At 36.4% G+C, this 16738-nt stretch overlaps 1 protein-coding gene and 1 long non-coding RNA gene across 2 annotated transcripts; both read left to right on the forward strand.

The window, feature by feature from the left end:
• Nucleotides 1–589: 589 nt before the first annotated feature.
• On the forward strand, nt 590–4568 carry LOC103990741 (uncharacterized). Its single transcript, XR_010514855.1, has 3 exons — nt 590–706; nt 3913–4110; nt 4357–4568. It is a non-coding gene; the product is annotated as an uncharacterized LOC103990741 (long non-coding RNA).
• Nucleotides 4569–6181: 1613 nt separating this feature from the next.
• Nucleotides 6182–13653, forward strand: LOC135678222 (glyceraldehyde-3-phosphate dehydrogenase GAPCP2, chloroplastic-like). The gene is made up of 15 exons (XM_065190763.1): nt 6182–6394; nt 6681–6769; nt 6869–6936; nt 7012–7050; nt 8439–8539; nt 9457–9569; nt 10600–10699; nt 10816–10962; nt 11236–11296; nt 11415–11512; nt 11584–11726; nt 12682–12765; nt 12844–12933; nt 13013–13345; nt 13438–13653. Exons 1-14 carry the CDS (start codon nt 6293–6295, stop codon nt 13065–13067), a joined length of 1290 nt encoding a protein of 429 aa, XP_065046835.1. The 5' UTR covers nt 6182–6292; the 3' UTR covers nt 13068–13345; nt 13438–13653.
• Nucleotides 13654–16738: the final 3085 nt, after the last annotated feature.

The following is a 16738-nucleotide window of genomic DNA, read 5'->3' on the forward strand; positions in this document are numbered from 1 at the left end:
TGGACATGCATTTGCAGTAACTGTCTTTGGATATCATCAGTAGACTGCTTGTTCTGCAGTTTCATTAATCATCCGTATGTTTCGCCAAGTGATCGGTCGCATTTCCATTAAACATTTTTGTGGCTATCAAGAAATATCGTAAAGAAAAAGAAAAAGGAGAAATATACCCATGGTCAAAGTCAAAATCTTGGTGCCCAATCTTCGAATACACAGCAAAAAGGCTCCTATCGTGCGCCAACTCTGACGTCGGGCCCACATCGCGACCTTCATCGGTAGTAAGACCGAATCTTAAAGCGGGGACTCTCTGATCCAACGGCTAGTCGACATCCGTTGGAGCTCGCGACGGCAAGCGCACCGTTGTCTCCGCGGCCGAAACAAGCGACGAAAGGTTCCCGCAGTTTCTGGTTTTTAGATAATCGAACCCCTTATTCTTACCCGTACGTGATTGAAGAATCATTTCGGACCCCGCAGGTCAGTGCCCTAGAACATTTCATTTGGGTAGAACGACGGAGCTGAATACTAATAACGACATATAAATAAATAAATATATATATATACATATGTATATATAAACCAGTCGTCTTCAGACGTGAAGGCGTCGCTCTCGTTCTCAATCCTCTGCAACGGCACCCCCCCCCGCTCTCTTTCCTCTTCGCCTCCGATCTCTCGGGCTTCCTAGCGTCCGATCTCGTCGATCATGTCTTCGGTAAGCGATCCTATCCTCCTACGGAGTTCCTGTGCGACTTGTGATCCCTTTTCGGTCGAGTTAACCCACGGGTTGCATTCTTCTTGCAATCGATAGGTGCTATAATGTTCGTTTTTCTTCTTTCTTCGACATCGATGAATCGGATGTTGATTATGCAAACAAGTGTGATACTTTCCTCGGAGTTTCCTAATCGAGGGAAATTTGGGAAATGAGTGGTTTGTTTAGGTCCGCCTACTGGTTCCTGCCCCGTTTGGTGATGAGCAGAATGTTGCGGGAGAATGACTGTGGTGTATCGATTTGATAGGTTATGGAACTTGATTGTTCTTACATATATGTAGAAATTGACGATTTTAGGTTTATTTCTGTAAAACCCAGTTTTTTTATGATGTGTCGTCTTTCATTGTCTTTTGTGCTTTTTGTTTAATTAGTATTTCTGATGCATTTTCATGTTCTAAGTGCATGACGTCAAGTAATTCGGGTCATAGGCTTTATGATAGAAGTTTGAAATCCAGACATGCATTACCTGTTTGTGTAAGATAATTTTCTGTTAACCCAAGACTTCAATTTGGAGTGTCTGAAGAGATTGTTTGACCTAGAGTGCTTATACAGATCATATTAACTTGAAAATATTTACAGGTTTTAGAAATGTCTGTTGATACTTGATTTAGTTACAGCTGGACAAGCAGCTACCTAGAATTAGGTATATCATGCTTCTCACTTTTTTCAGCTTAGCGCCTACTGTCAAGCTTCACACTGAATGTAAGAGGATGACACTGTCCTTTCTTCTCCAAGCGGGAATTAAATAAATAAATAAATTTGGTATGATGTTTCTTATAAAAAATGTCTCTTATTTTTGGGAAATTCTTAGGGACATTTGGCCTTAATTTTTTAGAGCGTATTAAAAATGAAACAATGAAGTATTAACATAATAAGCTGCAGAAGATACTGGAATGTTGGTTCGATTAGGTTTTTTTACTACATCCACTGGAAGAACTTTATTATTGAAGCAATGGTGAAATTGTTTGATAGCTAAAGATAAACATAACTTTTTACTTCTATTTTGTGATCCACATGCAAATTACAACAACCATAAAAACAGCAATCCGTCTTATAAATTCTAGTACCACCAGTCTTTAAAAACTCATTAACCATAAGAACCAATATAGGAGCTTCACTAAAACTTGACCAACATAAGGGATCTGCAAAATATTTGCATCAATTTGATCCTCTTCCTCTCTCTCTTTCTTCCACCCCCACCTCCTTCCTCCCTTCCTCTTTCTTTGTTTGCTCCTCCATTCCACTTTATTCCTTCTGGACTTATAGTGAAGATCAGTTAAACCTTATATAATTGGCTGCAATTGGCTGCCATATTACATTGTTCTCTGCGTTTCTTTAAACCTTATATAATTGTTAAGACAGCTAAAACCTAATAATCTCTTCTTATGCAACATGCTCTTCTCATGAGCATCTACCAATTTAGCTTCTTGTTGCAGACACAAACTTTACTAATCACTCTGCATATTCTTTGGACTAACCATGTATGTATACTTTGCTTTGATATAATTCATCTTGTCTCAACTCTTATTGACAACACAAATAATCCTGCTTTCTTTTCACATTTAACATAATAGGATCTCTTCAATAATTAGTCTTGGGTTCATTTGAGGCTCCTAGGAGTGTCTTCTACTCTGTCATCTGAGGCTCCTGGGGTGTTTTCTATTCTAAGTTCGGTGGGATGAAGAGAATCATGGATTAATATAAGAGGATACTCTCTTTTGGTTGTAATGCTAACTGAGGATAATTAGATTAGTTTTAAGCCAAATCAGTAGGTCCATTTTTTTTGCAAATTCTGTAAAAATTAACTCTATCTCAAATTTAGCCATGAATTTTTTGGTTAGGTTATTATGGTATTCTTTGCTCTTCATAACTATAACTATAAATTCTCTACATGTATTTTTCCACACTGTAGCAAAGATGATTTTGAAGCCCCATTGATAATACTAGCTTTACCTGTGTCTGGTAAGCTCCTTGTTCATCTCCAACTTCACCATTTGTTATATACATAGTACATACAATTGCCCGATGAGTTGCCAGATAAAACATAGTTCTGGGAGAAATAAATAAATCAATCAATGCCTGATCTTACAGATTTCATCTCACATGTCGATTTGTTAGGTTTTTTATAGTTTATGTATGTTGCCTTCTCAATCTTCTACGTTGTTGTATTTTCATGTCAGACAAATTATGTGTTTGAATGAAGTGTTTCTTTTCAAAGTTTTACTTTGTTATACTTGTGAGAAGGATTATTGTGCTTTCATGTCCTTGAGTGAACCTTCACTTTTCGAACTCTTGCTTATGGGAGTACTCAAGTGAATTAAAATTTATTTAAGGAGATAATTGAAGTTTATTCAAGGAATAAAGACTCCAAAAACTTGTGCTAATCTTCTGTGTTGAGAACTAGGAATAATTAATAACAAAGAGACATGTGGTTATAGACATGCTAACATAGCTTAACTGCAATGTGCTCATAGGCTGTTTTTGTTCCTTTTTTAAACTTATGTAGTTCCTAAGGTGGTTCGATTTTTTTTTTAATAGTGAGAAGTTGAAGAAGCTTGCCTGTTGATTGCTACTCTGCCATGACATGATCCTTAGTCCTTACTCTTTGTTCTAATAATTGTAAATTTAGATGCTAATACATTCAAATTCCAAGCTACAATCTCTCACTGACATCAGGTGGGTCAGCAATTCAACAGAATGGATGTTCCATTGGGAAAATTGAGAAATGTGTTTCTTTCTTTGTTAAAGCATGTATACCTATGTCAGATGAGGTGGAAGATATTATACAAAAAGTTAGGCTGTTGAGAGGATCCTCAGATACATAAATTGTATGGGTTTGTAATAATGAAGGAACAGAAAAATTATACATTTATGAACCATTAAGAATAGTTCTAATGAGGATAAAACTGAGAGAAGACCTATAGATGCATTGGTTTGGAGAAGTAAAGGAAGATATTAAAAGTAATTTTCAGAAAGAATAGATATGATGGTCCTTAGTTTGACTGGTTAACCAATGACTACAGGTTCTTCACTGTCATTTAAAATTAACTAGCAATTGCTTGCTTGATTATTGCTGCTACTTCAAGCTTCTTCCTCACCTATTTACAGTTTCGGTTTTCGTTCAGTCTTTTATCTTTTGAGTGCATCAGGAGAAGGGTCAACCACTGCCCAAGTTTGGAGAGTGGGATGTCAACAATCCTGCCTCAGCTGAGGGGTTCACTGTTATATTCAACAAAGCTCGAGATGAAAAGAAGACAGGTGCCAACTCCGGGGCAACAGCAACACCACCAAGAAATGATGCAGGTGGTTTCCAACAAGATGATACCTATCAGCATCCAAGAAAAAGTGTATGATCCTAACTTATGCTTTTCTGTTCCTTAATCATTACTGAAATTTGGATCTGATGATTAGGAAAGAAAAAGATTGAAAACCCCATCATTGGGATTTGATTATGCAGTCGTAAGAGATTCCCTGCACTCCTATCCATGATGATATTTATTTCAAAGTCAAACTAGTTTGAAACCGTCTTTTGCTGCTTTCTGTCGACACAAGCACAGTGCTCCAACTAACCATGATATTTTGATTTGGTTCAGCGGAAGTGGTTTTGCTGTGGTTGAATGCCTGCTGTTTGGAGCCAATAGGTACTTGTTCATCTTAGTTTGGGGTTGCAAGCATAAAGAATGTTTGTTTTATTGGAACAGATGCTGTTTATGAATAATTATCATATCTGGTTCGTGTGAATCGGTATTATTTGTAGACAAAAAAAGAGGACAGATCGATGAAAGATGGTTTAGATCTTGTTCAATTTTGCTGTATGATTGCCGAGTGTAATTAGAAGATAGTTATCTGTAGATTTGCAAACAAACACACGCATTCCTTGCATAGTTCTATAGAATTGTGCGCTCCAACACCAGCCAGCCTTAATAGTCTTCCTCCATTATCTTCTTCCTCCTTGACGGCCATTGTATCTCGTCAACCTAACCATTGTATCTCATGTTTTATCATATTATTCCATTCAAAATTCATTATACTTGATCTTAATGTAGATGAATGAATGACTTCCATTCTATCGGGAAATATGCTGAGAGAGAGAGAGAGAGAGAGAGAGAGAGAGAGAGAGAGAGTAAAGCCAAGTGATGCCTGGAGCTCAAGTTTTGAGCCTCCCGCAAGCAAATGCTGCAGCTGGGAAGATCCACTGAGCCCTGGACACTCCTGCCATAAAGAGGAAATCCATCTGCGGTGCACCGAGCATGGACTCTCTGGGTGGGCAAGGTACGCAAGGACGAGAAAGTGCCTGCCTTTATCTTAGATTCTGTAGCAAGATTCTGTCCTGCTTAAACGTGTAGTAGAGCAGCATTTGGCACCAAAACAAGTGTTTGGTGTTTGTACTCACGCTGGAAGCTGCTGTAAGTTCCAAAGTTAACACCAAGTCACATAACTTTGGTAGATATCTAATAAAAAAGGCATAAATAACTGAGAATTCAACATGAACTCTGTGAACAAAATTTTAACTTAAACATTAACCCTGGAAGAGGAAGAAGAAGTGATCTCTTGTGCTAAACATATCTATGTTTCTGATAAGTGAGAGATCTAACTAGGAATTAAGGGTTGAGGGAAAAACTAGTGAATATTTTTTGGCACAGATTTTTCTTGAAAGAAAAAAGGAAAGATTGAAGAAGTTAGAAGGGCGATTTCCTAAAAAAAATCCTACATTTTGAATATTTATCAAATAATTGTCTTTATTTTTTTTAAATCATACCTATATATATATATATATATATATATATATATATATATAATCCCCATTTTCTGTAGGATTTCTTTTTAAATATTTCAATGTTTCCATTAATTATATTTTTGTTTGATTTTTTATATGATCCGCCACCTCGTTTCATGTGCAGTGCTGTGATTAGTCATTTAACAATGTTTGATTTTTTTTGTTTTGTGAATATATATTAATAATATATTATTATAATGATGGACGTGTGTCATGTTTGAGTTTGCTCGACGACGAAGTTATACCCGTTTTCTGGGTCCCGCATATGTTGCTTTCAGCGGCGGTAGGGTCCACATTGGTTGGTAAAGGTGGTGTTGATGGTGTGACTCCGCCGGTCTGATTCGAGTCTTCACGTTTCGCTCGTGCCGTGATCTTTAATCGGTACACTGAGCCGCTAGAGCAAGGTAATAGGAGGCATCTCGAGAGTTATTAGCCGTTCGATCGATGGTCGTGATTACGGATTCGTCGGCAAAGATAGCGGAGACGATCATGACTCGGTTCCTCGCGGAGGCACCGGACCTGTCTCTAAACGGATCGTGCTCCCCTTATGGGTTATTTGCGGGTCCGTGGATCTCTTGCTTTTGACCCAGATTAGGATCCGATTCATTGCATTGAAGGCTTAAAACACTGGAAGGGGAAGTCGTCGACAACCTCGCTTCTCTTTTGCTTCCCGTTTTCGTCGTTCTATTCATTCTGCGATTTCTTCGAGGGAGAGACGAGAAGACGAGGGACAGGAGGGGAGAAACTCTTCGATGGCGTTCTCCACTCTCCTCAGATCCGCGGCTCCGGCTCTCGGTGGATCTTGCGATCGCTTCCCCTCCGATTCCGGAGCTCCGATTCCGCCATCCTTCAAGGTTCGATCCTGGGCTCCTCCCCTCGTGTCTACCCTCGTGGCTTCTCTCTTGCTTTGGTTGATGAGCTTAGTCCCCAACTCGATCTGACGTTGTTTGGGTATTGTGTGCTGATATTTAGACAAAAATGGCCTCTTTTTTTTACTCTTTTCTGGTAAAGAAATTGCAAGTTACCATTTTCTCATTATACAAATGATTTGTTGACAGACTTGATCTCTTTAGTTTAGTTGTATTACAATGTTCAATTCTTGAGCCATAATTTTTTTCTGTTGATCTTGTTCGAGCTCAGATATCTTGCATTCGGAGTCCTCGATCAGCTGGGAATCGTTCAAGCATTTTCGGCACTTCATTCCCCTCCGTGGAAGCCTACTCGTCGCAGTAGGTTCTAACGTCTGGTTCTATTGCTTCTACTGGTAGTTATACTGCTGTTATCTTCTTTTTAGGAGCAGGCTAACGAGGACTTTCTAATGTTCTCAGGAGATCTGGTGCAAGAAACAATCAGCCTATCAAGGCCACAGCAACCGAGGCTCCTCCTTTTGTGAAAAGTAAGTTGCTTTGGTAGTTTTGACTTATACGTTCACTGTCGTGATAATGATTTCTTCATTGTGCTCTATTTATAGGTTCTCCAAGTGGTGGCAGGACGAAAGTTGGAATTAATGGTAAATTCAGTTGTAGCCTGTAGCTTTAATCTGTATTTAACACAGTCATGCTATCCATGTCATCATCATGTTTCGCTATATAGTTATATGTCTCAATTTAGCTGCTAAAATTTGTGGACATAAACTTTGGTGGGACTAATGGTTCTTAATGTTCTGTTCTTCCTCTTTGTGACTCCATTCAGATTTGGATTTTAACAGAATTATTCTATTATATATAGATGTATATATACAGCATAACTCACCTTCATTATCAAATATTAACATTAAAATTAGTAAGCCAAATTTCTTTGTACATCCAACACGTGATAACTTCTGATATTTCAACTACCAAGAATATAAAAAAGAAGCACATGTGGTCTCATTGCTTACAAAGATGTGCTCCTTTCGCTTAACCTTTGACCTTCTGTGGACTTAAATGTGATTGCTTAATCTTCCATGCTTAGATCTGTCACGACCCGAGCCTGATGGGTTAATTGGCCTATCAACTTTGTTTGGTCTAAACCACTGACCAAAATATTTAAACTGAAGTTGATAGTAGTATACTTATCAGAATTTTAGAAGTCAATCTTAATCTTGTCCACTTCCGATGTGAGACTAATTGGGGGTGTTACAAGATCAGTATTGATTGAGACAGCCCACTAGGAATGAGTACGGAGACCAATTTAACTATCTTCCATATTCTTATAGACATCTATAGCTTTATGGAAAAGGTTTGTCTCAGGCATTGAACCTTATCTGCATTTTGCAGGTATTCTCGTCATCTCATGCACCAATTCATGTTGTTCCCTGTTGTAGTATTCATTGTTCACTGTGTATTTTGAAGCATCAGTTACTTATATAATCAACTAGCGAGGTCAACTTTTTATATTCATGGGAAGTATGGGGTGGCTATGTTGTCATTCTCCTAGAAAAATTGTGAATTTTTTTCAAATGAGAATGTTAAGTGCTTAGCTAATTGAGTGATAGGTAAAAAATCTTAGATAAAAGCCTTGTTATATTATATGAAATGTACATTTTCCTATAGTCAAAAGAGTTTAATTGGCTTTACCATAGATGTTCTAGTGGTGTCAGTGCATTCAAGATCTTTTATGTGAATAAGTGAGAGCCAGGAGCTAACAAATGCGAAATGCCAAAGCAACATGTTCTGTGCCTAATTGTGTTTGTGTATTAACTTCTAGAATATTTGTTTGATCAGATATATATCTTAATAATGAATTGGCGTTCTATAATGGAATAATTTAAAGAAGTAAAAAATATATTTGATATATTCAGAATATTTAGTTTCATATTCTATAATCATGAAGGCTTTCTTTTGTCTTAAATATTGAAAATTTTTGCTGCTACTTTTTTGCATAGTTCTGGTAAGTTTGAGTTGTATTTTCATACAGGTTTTGGGCGTATTGGAAGACTTGTCTTGCGCATTGCCACCACAAGAGATGATATCGAAGTAGTAGCAGTAAATGACCCCTTCATTGATGCTAAGTACATGGTGAGGAAGCTTGTTCTTATTTTGGTCATTTTGTTGGTTCTGTGGGGTTGTATTGGTACTAAAAGCAGTGAATTGTGTATGTTGCATTTGAGATAGAAAATTAGTGGGCTAAGCATCTTTGAAGTAATGGCCACTATGCTTGAGTTGTTATGCAATCTATTTTTAAGTTTCCTTCATAGTTTTAGCTCTTTGGTCTGTAATTTGTATCTCGATTTGTTGTTTGTTTTATGCTTTTTTTTACTTAGTTTCTGGTTGGTAAAGCTATATGGTATATTGACCATATTATTGCTGAAAACACTTGACATATATATATTATTTGGTGATCTGTGAATCTTCCTATTAGATAAGATTTCTAGTAAAAGCCATTTCTAGAGGATCACACTTCTAGAGGGATAAAAAAAACATCAGACACACTATCAGTAGCCTTTACCATCTTGCTGAAAATTTGGGACCCGAGAGGATAGTGAAATAATTGCTTGGTTAGATTAATAAGATATATCCCATCAATCAGCATTCTGACCAAAGTTGAATTCACAAATTGTTTAGTACTTTTAGCTTGTGAATTTTACATTTTTTTCTCCCAGCACAATCAAACTTTGTAATGGTATCACCGGAACAGAAAATTTTGATGGGTCCACTCAAATGGGCATAATTTGTATGTGTTATAATTGAACGGATTCCAGAAAGAGTTAAGGTATGCACGTAAATGGGTTTTGCTGAATTCAATTAGGTAAGCACTGATTTAAATGCTTGATAATTCTCAAGCATTTAAATCAGTGGTGGACTGGTGGTACTGCACGTATCGCTGAGATACTAAATCAGCCTTCATCATTTGTTAGCTGTAACATGTTTCTTAATTTATATGGATTGGGCAATATGTATGAGTTATTAAAATAATAGTAACGTTTTTTTTTCAGGCATATATGTTTAAGTACGACTCAACACATGGCATATTCAAGGGAACGATTAAGGTTGTGGATGGGTCCACCTTAGAAATCAATGGGAAAAGGATTGCAGTTACAAGCAAAAGGTATTTCACATATGTTTTCAAGATTGGTCTGATGTAACTTCTGGTTCCTTCGTGTATAATTTTTAAATTTATTTTCCTTGTTCCTTTTTCCTCCTATCAAGGGGTTCTACGAGCCAAGTATTCATATACAAAAATAGGCTCCTTTAAGAAACTTAATGTGTCAGTGGAAGAAAGCAACCCAGTATCTTGTAGCATTACTGACACAAGTTGGACACACGCGTTGTGGTTAACTGAAACATGAATAACATATAAATTTGACAAGATAATAAACAATAGGAAGGTAATGACATATAGGAGACTAGAAAGGTGCCAAGGAAGATATATTTAGGTAGAAGCATGAAAACATTCAAAAATTAAGAGAGGAAAAAAAAGGTCCTTTCTTCAATGAAATATTAAACTAAAAAAGTTTTATGTACATTATGGATTTTTCTTAGTCCAACAGTCTTCTAATATTTTGACTTCATAGACTGACTTTGTAGTTAAATTTGGATTCTTAAGGCAGTTGAATTTCATAATCGAAGACTTTTATTTCTTTAATACCTAAGTTTACAAAGTCTCAATTTCTCATAGAACTCTCCAATCTTATATCCTACTTAATAAATAACTTTCTTGATCTAGAATATTTTGAAATAAGACTCATAAGTATCAATACAACTTAAACTCGGATTCAAATATATTATAAGTAAATATTCAAGAAACAGAAAGCCCGATTTGGTCTTAGTTTTGACTGGACTTGTGTATAACTAGGATCTAACTTAAACCTAATTGACTACTGATTGCATTAGTTACTCCACAAGGTAATAAACTCCTTTTAGAAATTTTATTCAACATAAATGGCAATCATTTATCATGTTCTTCATTTCCTTTCATTCTAGGACTCTGAAGTAGTTGTAGAAGATTTTGATGTCTTAATTATTATCAGCTCATGGATATAAGAGAGATTATGTGGACAGTTGATAGCTTATGAGTCATTGATAGGAACTACATGAATATTTCCAGATCAAAATAAACTGAATATTCTTCTTCCCAGAGATCCTGCTGTCATTCCTTGGGGTGATTTTGGTGCTGAATTTGTTGTTGAATCTTCTGGTGTGTTTACAACAATGGATAAGGCATCAGCACATTTGAAGGTATGCAGATTCTATTTTGCATGCTAAACTTCTTTATATTATTTTTGGTGCTAAAATTTGTTTTTATAGTAACAAAAAGGGTCTAAAGGATGTTCCTCTCTCTGATTTCCCCACAGGGTGGTGCCAAAAAAGTAGTAATATCAGCTCCATCTGTGGATGCTCCAATGTTTGTTGTTGGAGTAAATGAGAAGAACTATAAGCCAAACATGAATGTTGTTTCTAATGCTAGCTGCACAACAAACTGTCTTGCTCCTCTTGCCAAGGTATGTTAAATCTAGATCATAGAGCCTCTCTTTTAAAAGATCCCTTTAATTTGCAATAATCTCTGATAATTATTATAAATTTATAATTATCAGGCATCTTGTAAGGCTTGATAAACTTCTATAATTGTATTTGGTGTTTTTAGGGATTTTTTTCTTTTCCTTTTTTGTCATTATATGCACATTTGTCATGCCTGTTTGGGACCTGAGTTTCTTGCAACATGAAGCATAACTTTGTAAAGTGTAGTGCTTAATAACAATTGTCGCATTTTATAGGTGGTACATGAGGAGTTTGGCATTGTTGAAGGCCTTATGACAACTGTTCATGCAACCACAGGTGTCTTTGTCTTGCACTCATAGACAGATCAGAGCTGCCAGAATGTGCTTTGCAACCTTTAGGGCCTTCTTTTCTGACATCATGATGCTTATATATGGCTGTCCTTGTTCTTTCACAGCAACACAGAAGACTGTTGATGGTCCTTCAATGAAAGACTGGCGAGGGGGCCGTGGTGCTGGCCAAAACATCATCCCTAGCTCAACTGGTGCAGCAAAGGTGAAATTGAAAAATTGAAATGGTTTGTAATGCAACTATTACTTCAAATAACTTTCATCTTGTGTTTGCAGGCGGTTGGAAAAGTGCTTCCAGAGTTAAATGGGAAGTTGACCGGTATGGCTTTCAGAGTTCCTACGCCCAATGTTTCTGTCGTGGATTTAACTTGTCGACTTGAGAAAAGTGCCTCGTATGATGACGTGAAGGCATCAATTAAGTATGTAACCATGCTTGATTAAGATATTTTGCAGATCATCATCTTTGACTGCATTACTTGAATGCCTGATTATATTAAAATATTCTTTGTCATTTTGTCTGAATTAGCATTAATATGAGGCATTTTGGTTTTTTGTTAGTCATTTGATTTTATTTGGTTGGCTTTACTGACACCACTAAAATTGATTTAGTTTTTGTCAGTACTGTTTTTCTTAATGGTATTACAGTATTTTTCAATAATATCAATCCCATACTTTGTCTTTGGCTCCATTTAATAAATTTATTTTTCGATCACAGCTTATAGAATGCAAGCTGGGCACCTAAGTTTCGTAGTCATACATTTTTCTTTAATGTATATCAGTGTTTTTATGTTAAATGCTTAAGCTTGAAAGACCACTATGGAGACATGGGACTCTATTTGTGCCCTTATTTACTGATTTTTTTCTTTGGCTATTGGAGACATCGACATTTGATTTAACTTTCTTTTCAAGGTGGCAGGTGTTTTTGATATTAATTGTAAACGTATACCTAAGTTAGTACTCCTGTCTTAAGGAAAGTTGCACCTGTGTCAGAGATACAGATGTATGCATATGGGATCTTAATGGAATTAAAATGTTTTACTGGCAGTTGATGAAAAATGGCATACACATATACAATTTAGTGGAAAAGGAGCCCTTTTTAAGAAGTAATTAACAAACTATGAGACTTTAAGCATTGCCATTATAAAAAGATATGCATGAAATTTTAGGAGTTAATACATTAGTAATTTATGTCAGTTTGTATCCCAGTGGACTTTGTCGAAACTCTCATATTGAGCATGCATTCATACAGGGATATAAGTTGCTTTCTATTTTTTATTCATCTGTTTACCTGCAAGCATTGTTTTCTTTCTTCCATTTTTTTCCCCCCAAATTTATCTCATGAGATGTGCATGTAATTTTTTGAGAATCTTTCAGGTATGCATCAGAAGGTCCTCTGAAAGGCATACTTGGATACACCGATGAGGATGTTGTTTCTAATGACTTTGTTGGTGACTCAAGGTAAAACTTGGTTCAACTCTTCTATACTACTTGGACTTGTTGCATAGGTTCTAAACTACACCCATTCTATTTTTCCAGGTCAAGTATCTTTGATGCTAAGGCTGGCATTGGACTAAGTGCATCGTTTATGAAACTTGTGACGTGGTATGACAACGAGTGGGGCTACAGGTTAGGACATTGCTAACTATTTGTTTATGATCTTCCATCTTTGCAACATCAACCTAAACCTTAACACTATTTTTTTCAGCAACCGAGTGCTAGACCTGATTGAGCATATGGTGCTGGTGAACGCAAAACATTGAGATATGATTTGGCTTGCTCAAATGGACTATATCTAAGCTACAATTTTGATGAGGGGCTTTAGTTGTTTTTTGTTTCCACATTATGAAATAAAATGTTATTCTGGATTCGCTCAACATTTTTACGATTTAGTTTGAGTTTGAAGGACATCTATCATGATTGTAATGCAACAGACTATTCTTCCTCTTGGTAGTCATGCAACATTTATACAACAGACTACTGTAATGCAAAGATAAAAGAAGCAATCTCGTGTGCACTCCTGCTGATACTGCTCAGCCTGGTATCTTCTCTCCATTTCGTGTTGTCCTCTTTCCTTTAGCTTCACCATAGTCTCTTTGTCATTTCTTATACCTGATTCAATTGCTGTTGCAGGGTTGCCAGCAGCCGCTGTCTCTGCCAGAAACCTTGCTCCGCTGATGGAGTCTCCCAAGTGTTGGTTGAGGTACTCTCGCTTGTGGCAACTCCATGTTGGTGTTTAGGTTGAGAGGAAGAGTTGGTGTTTGATTTGGGAGTTTCTCTTTCCAAAAACATGCTTGAAATGGATGATTTCGTAATCTTTATATCTCTAAAGGTTGCAATTGCTGGCTATGATCTAAATCGTACGTCTAGAACACTTGGTGCAGTGTCTCAGAAACCTCCCATGCCAAGATAGGGCTCCCATTTGAGGATTCGATGAGACAAGGATGATTCTAATGCTCAAATTAGATGGAGAATCTATTTGTAGGATTTCCTTTTACAGACGAGAGTAGATAGTTGTTGATTTGGATTCTTTGGAAAGGACAATGATGGTTATAGGACAAAAAGGTATTCAAAGTATTTCTTGTGTGGTATCTCACAAAAAGATATATCCAAAATATTAAAGAAAAATCTGAATCACATGACAGGATCCTCCTCTTCCTCTTCCCAATACTGAGAGAGTTCTTGAACTTGCTCAGAAATTAGGGTTCCTCATCCTGTCTAAAGTTTAGTCTCAGAAAAAGGAATTCATTTCTTTTCATTTTTACTTTCAGCAAATTTATATGTTTTATGCAAGTTGACAACACAACAGAGGTATCACAAAACTATGAACATTCAAAGCATGCATCCATGGATAGATTTTCTCTGATCCTTCTCCCCTGCCTTTCCATGGTCTTCTTCATCGGAGGCACGAACAAAGGTTGATGCAGGTTTTTGCTTCCCCAAGAGGAGGAAGATATGACAGATTTGCGTTCAGAAGGTCTGCAACATCGAGTGTGAAGACTTAGAATTCAAATGATCCTCGATTTTTCACGCAACGCTGGCTCTTCATAATATAAGGAAATCATAGATTAAGTATACTTCTTTCATGTGGATGTCATAGCAATGTTTCAATAATCGATCAAGATTAAGAATCTTATTGCTAAGAATATTATTCTTCGTATCCAACACAAAATCCTTCGTAATTTCTATTTTTGAAGTGAATTAATAAGATATTTGGCTTTTGAGAAAATTTTCAGCGTAGATTTGTTTTTACTGATTCGTGTTTTCAAATAAAAGAAAAGATACTTTAGTTTATTTTTCAGACAAAATTGGATATGTGAGAAGACATTAAATTACTATTCTCCAAAATCCCAACTTGGAAGGTATTAAAGCATAATTTGGTTCTTTGATCTCTTAAATTATAAAGGGATTCAAATGATTCGATTAAGTGCCAAATATAAAGTGTCATTCAATAGAGAGAGAAGAGTCCCCTTGAAAACATATTTGGAGGTCTTTTATAGTATGATATTTGACCATTATGTTGAGATCATGATTAATGTTTAGAATGATTATATATTTTTTGGGGCCACATATGCGATGCTGAAGCATCAAATCCACGGAACATGGTTGAATCATATTCTGTGTACCAATTTTCATAGGGCTAAGATAATTGCCACACACTTGAACGGGATGCATCACGTATATGATGTCAAGATGTCAGCCATGTGGTGATGAGATATCAACCACATGGTCATGAGTTATCGATAACATGGTGGTGAAGTGTCGACCACATGGTTATGAGGTGTCAATCACATGATGATAAAGTGTAGGTTATATAGTTGTAATGTGTCGACCATATGGTTGCGAGGTGTCCAGCACGTGGTATTAGGTGTTAGTCATGTAGTACTAAGATATAAGTGATATGACATTATGGTGTCGTCCATCCTTCTTATGTCATTATTCCTATATCATATCTCGATAAATGCAATAATTTCAAGCCATGATATGACTTCTATTTAACTATTGATCCTAGAAAAATGGTTTAATAATCTTATCATCAAAAGGAGCGCTTTAGGTTGTATCGATCATACTGTCATCGTAGGAAGACCTTTGGGTCATTTTGATCATGCTATTATAAAAGATAATACTTTGGGCCATTTCAATTATTTTGTCATCAAAGGGAGCACTTTGGGTTGTTTTAGTTATCTTATCATCAAATGAAGCATTTCACGTCATTTCAGGCATATTGTTGTCAACTGAAACGCTTCAAACCATTTTGACTATGCTATCATTAAAAATAATATTTTGGATTCTTTTTGCTGCATTGTCATCGAAGTGAGCCCTTTATATCATTTCGTTCATAATGTCATCAAATGAAGCACTACAAGTCATTTCAACTATGTTGTTGAAGGGAGTGCTTTAAGCCGTTTTGTTTGCACTATCGTCAAAGTGAGCGCTTTGGGTCATCTCAATCGTGCTATCATCTAATGAAGCACTTTAGACTTATTTAATCACACTATTATCAAGAAATATTTTTGAGCCAATTTAGCCTATGTTGTTATTGAGAGAAGCTTGATGGTCAATTTGGCCTGCACCACTATTAAGAGATATTTTTGAACTAAGAAGGTTGCATCATCGTCGAGGGATGTTTTATGATTGAATTCCATCACATTATTATAGAAGAATGCTTTTTTTGTCAAGTTAGGATGTGTTGTTGTTAAGGGATGATTTATGACCATGTTCAATCACATCATGATAAAAGAATGCACATCATTGTGGAGGGATGATTTATGACTGAGTTTGGTCATATTATTATTTGGAGTTGCCTTGAATGATTTAATCATGTTGATATTAGGAGCCATCTCTTTGAGTAGTTCGACTATATTGGGATAGGGAACCACCTCTTCGGAAGATCAACTATTATGGTGTGGGGAGTCACCTCTTTTAAGTCATCTTTTCGAGCAATTCAACTATGTTGGGATAGGGAACCACCTTTTCATATGGTCGACTATTATGGTGTGGGCAGTCACCTCTTTGGATGGTTCAACCATATTAGTATCTGAAATCACCTCTTTGATGATTCAACCATTATAGTATAGGAAGTTGTCTTGTTGAGGCGTTTGGTCACGTTGGTGTTAGGAATAACCTTTTTCGAGGGTTCACATATTTCTCAATTATGTCAAACTATAAAGGGTGATATAATGCAACTACAAGGGTTGCTCTTGCACTCAGATATGTCATGAACTTGATGTCAAGAGATGAGTTGGAGTTGATTCTACAAAAGATGGTGTAAAAAAGAATTATTATATTAGAGACATACCCAATAAAACCATCCAATGCTTGAGGTATTAAGGAGTTTGAAGCATTCAATCATATACTGAATATAAATGGAATAATTTACTAAAAATGAGCCCCCTTAAGAACTTCATGGGTATTTTATAGTATGATATTTGAA

The sequence above is a fragment of the Musa acuminata genome, chromosome BXJ1-7 (genome assembly GCF_036884655.1).
Source record: "Musa acuminata AAA Group cultivar baxijiao chromosome BXJ1-7, Cavendish_Baxijiao_AAA, whole genome shotgun sequence".
Taxonomy (NCBI): Eukaryota; Viridiplantae; Streptophyta; class Magnoliopsida; order Zingiberales; family Musaceae; genus Musa; species Musa acuminata.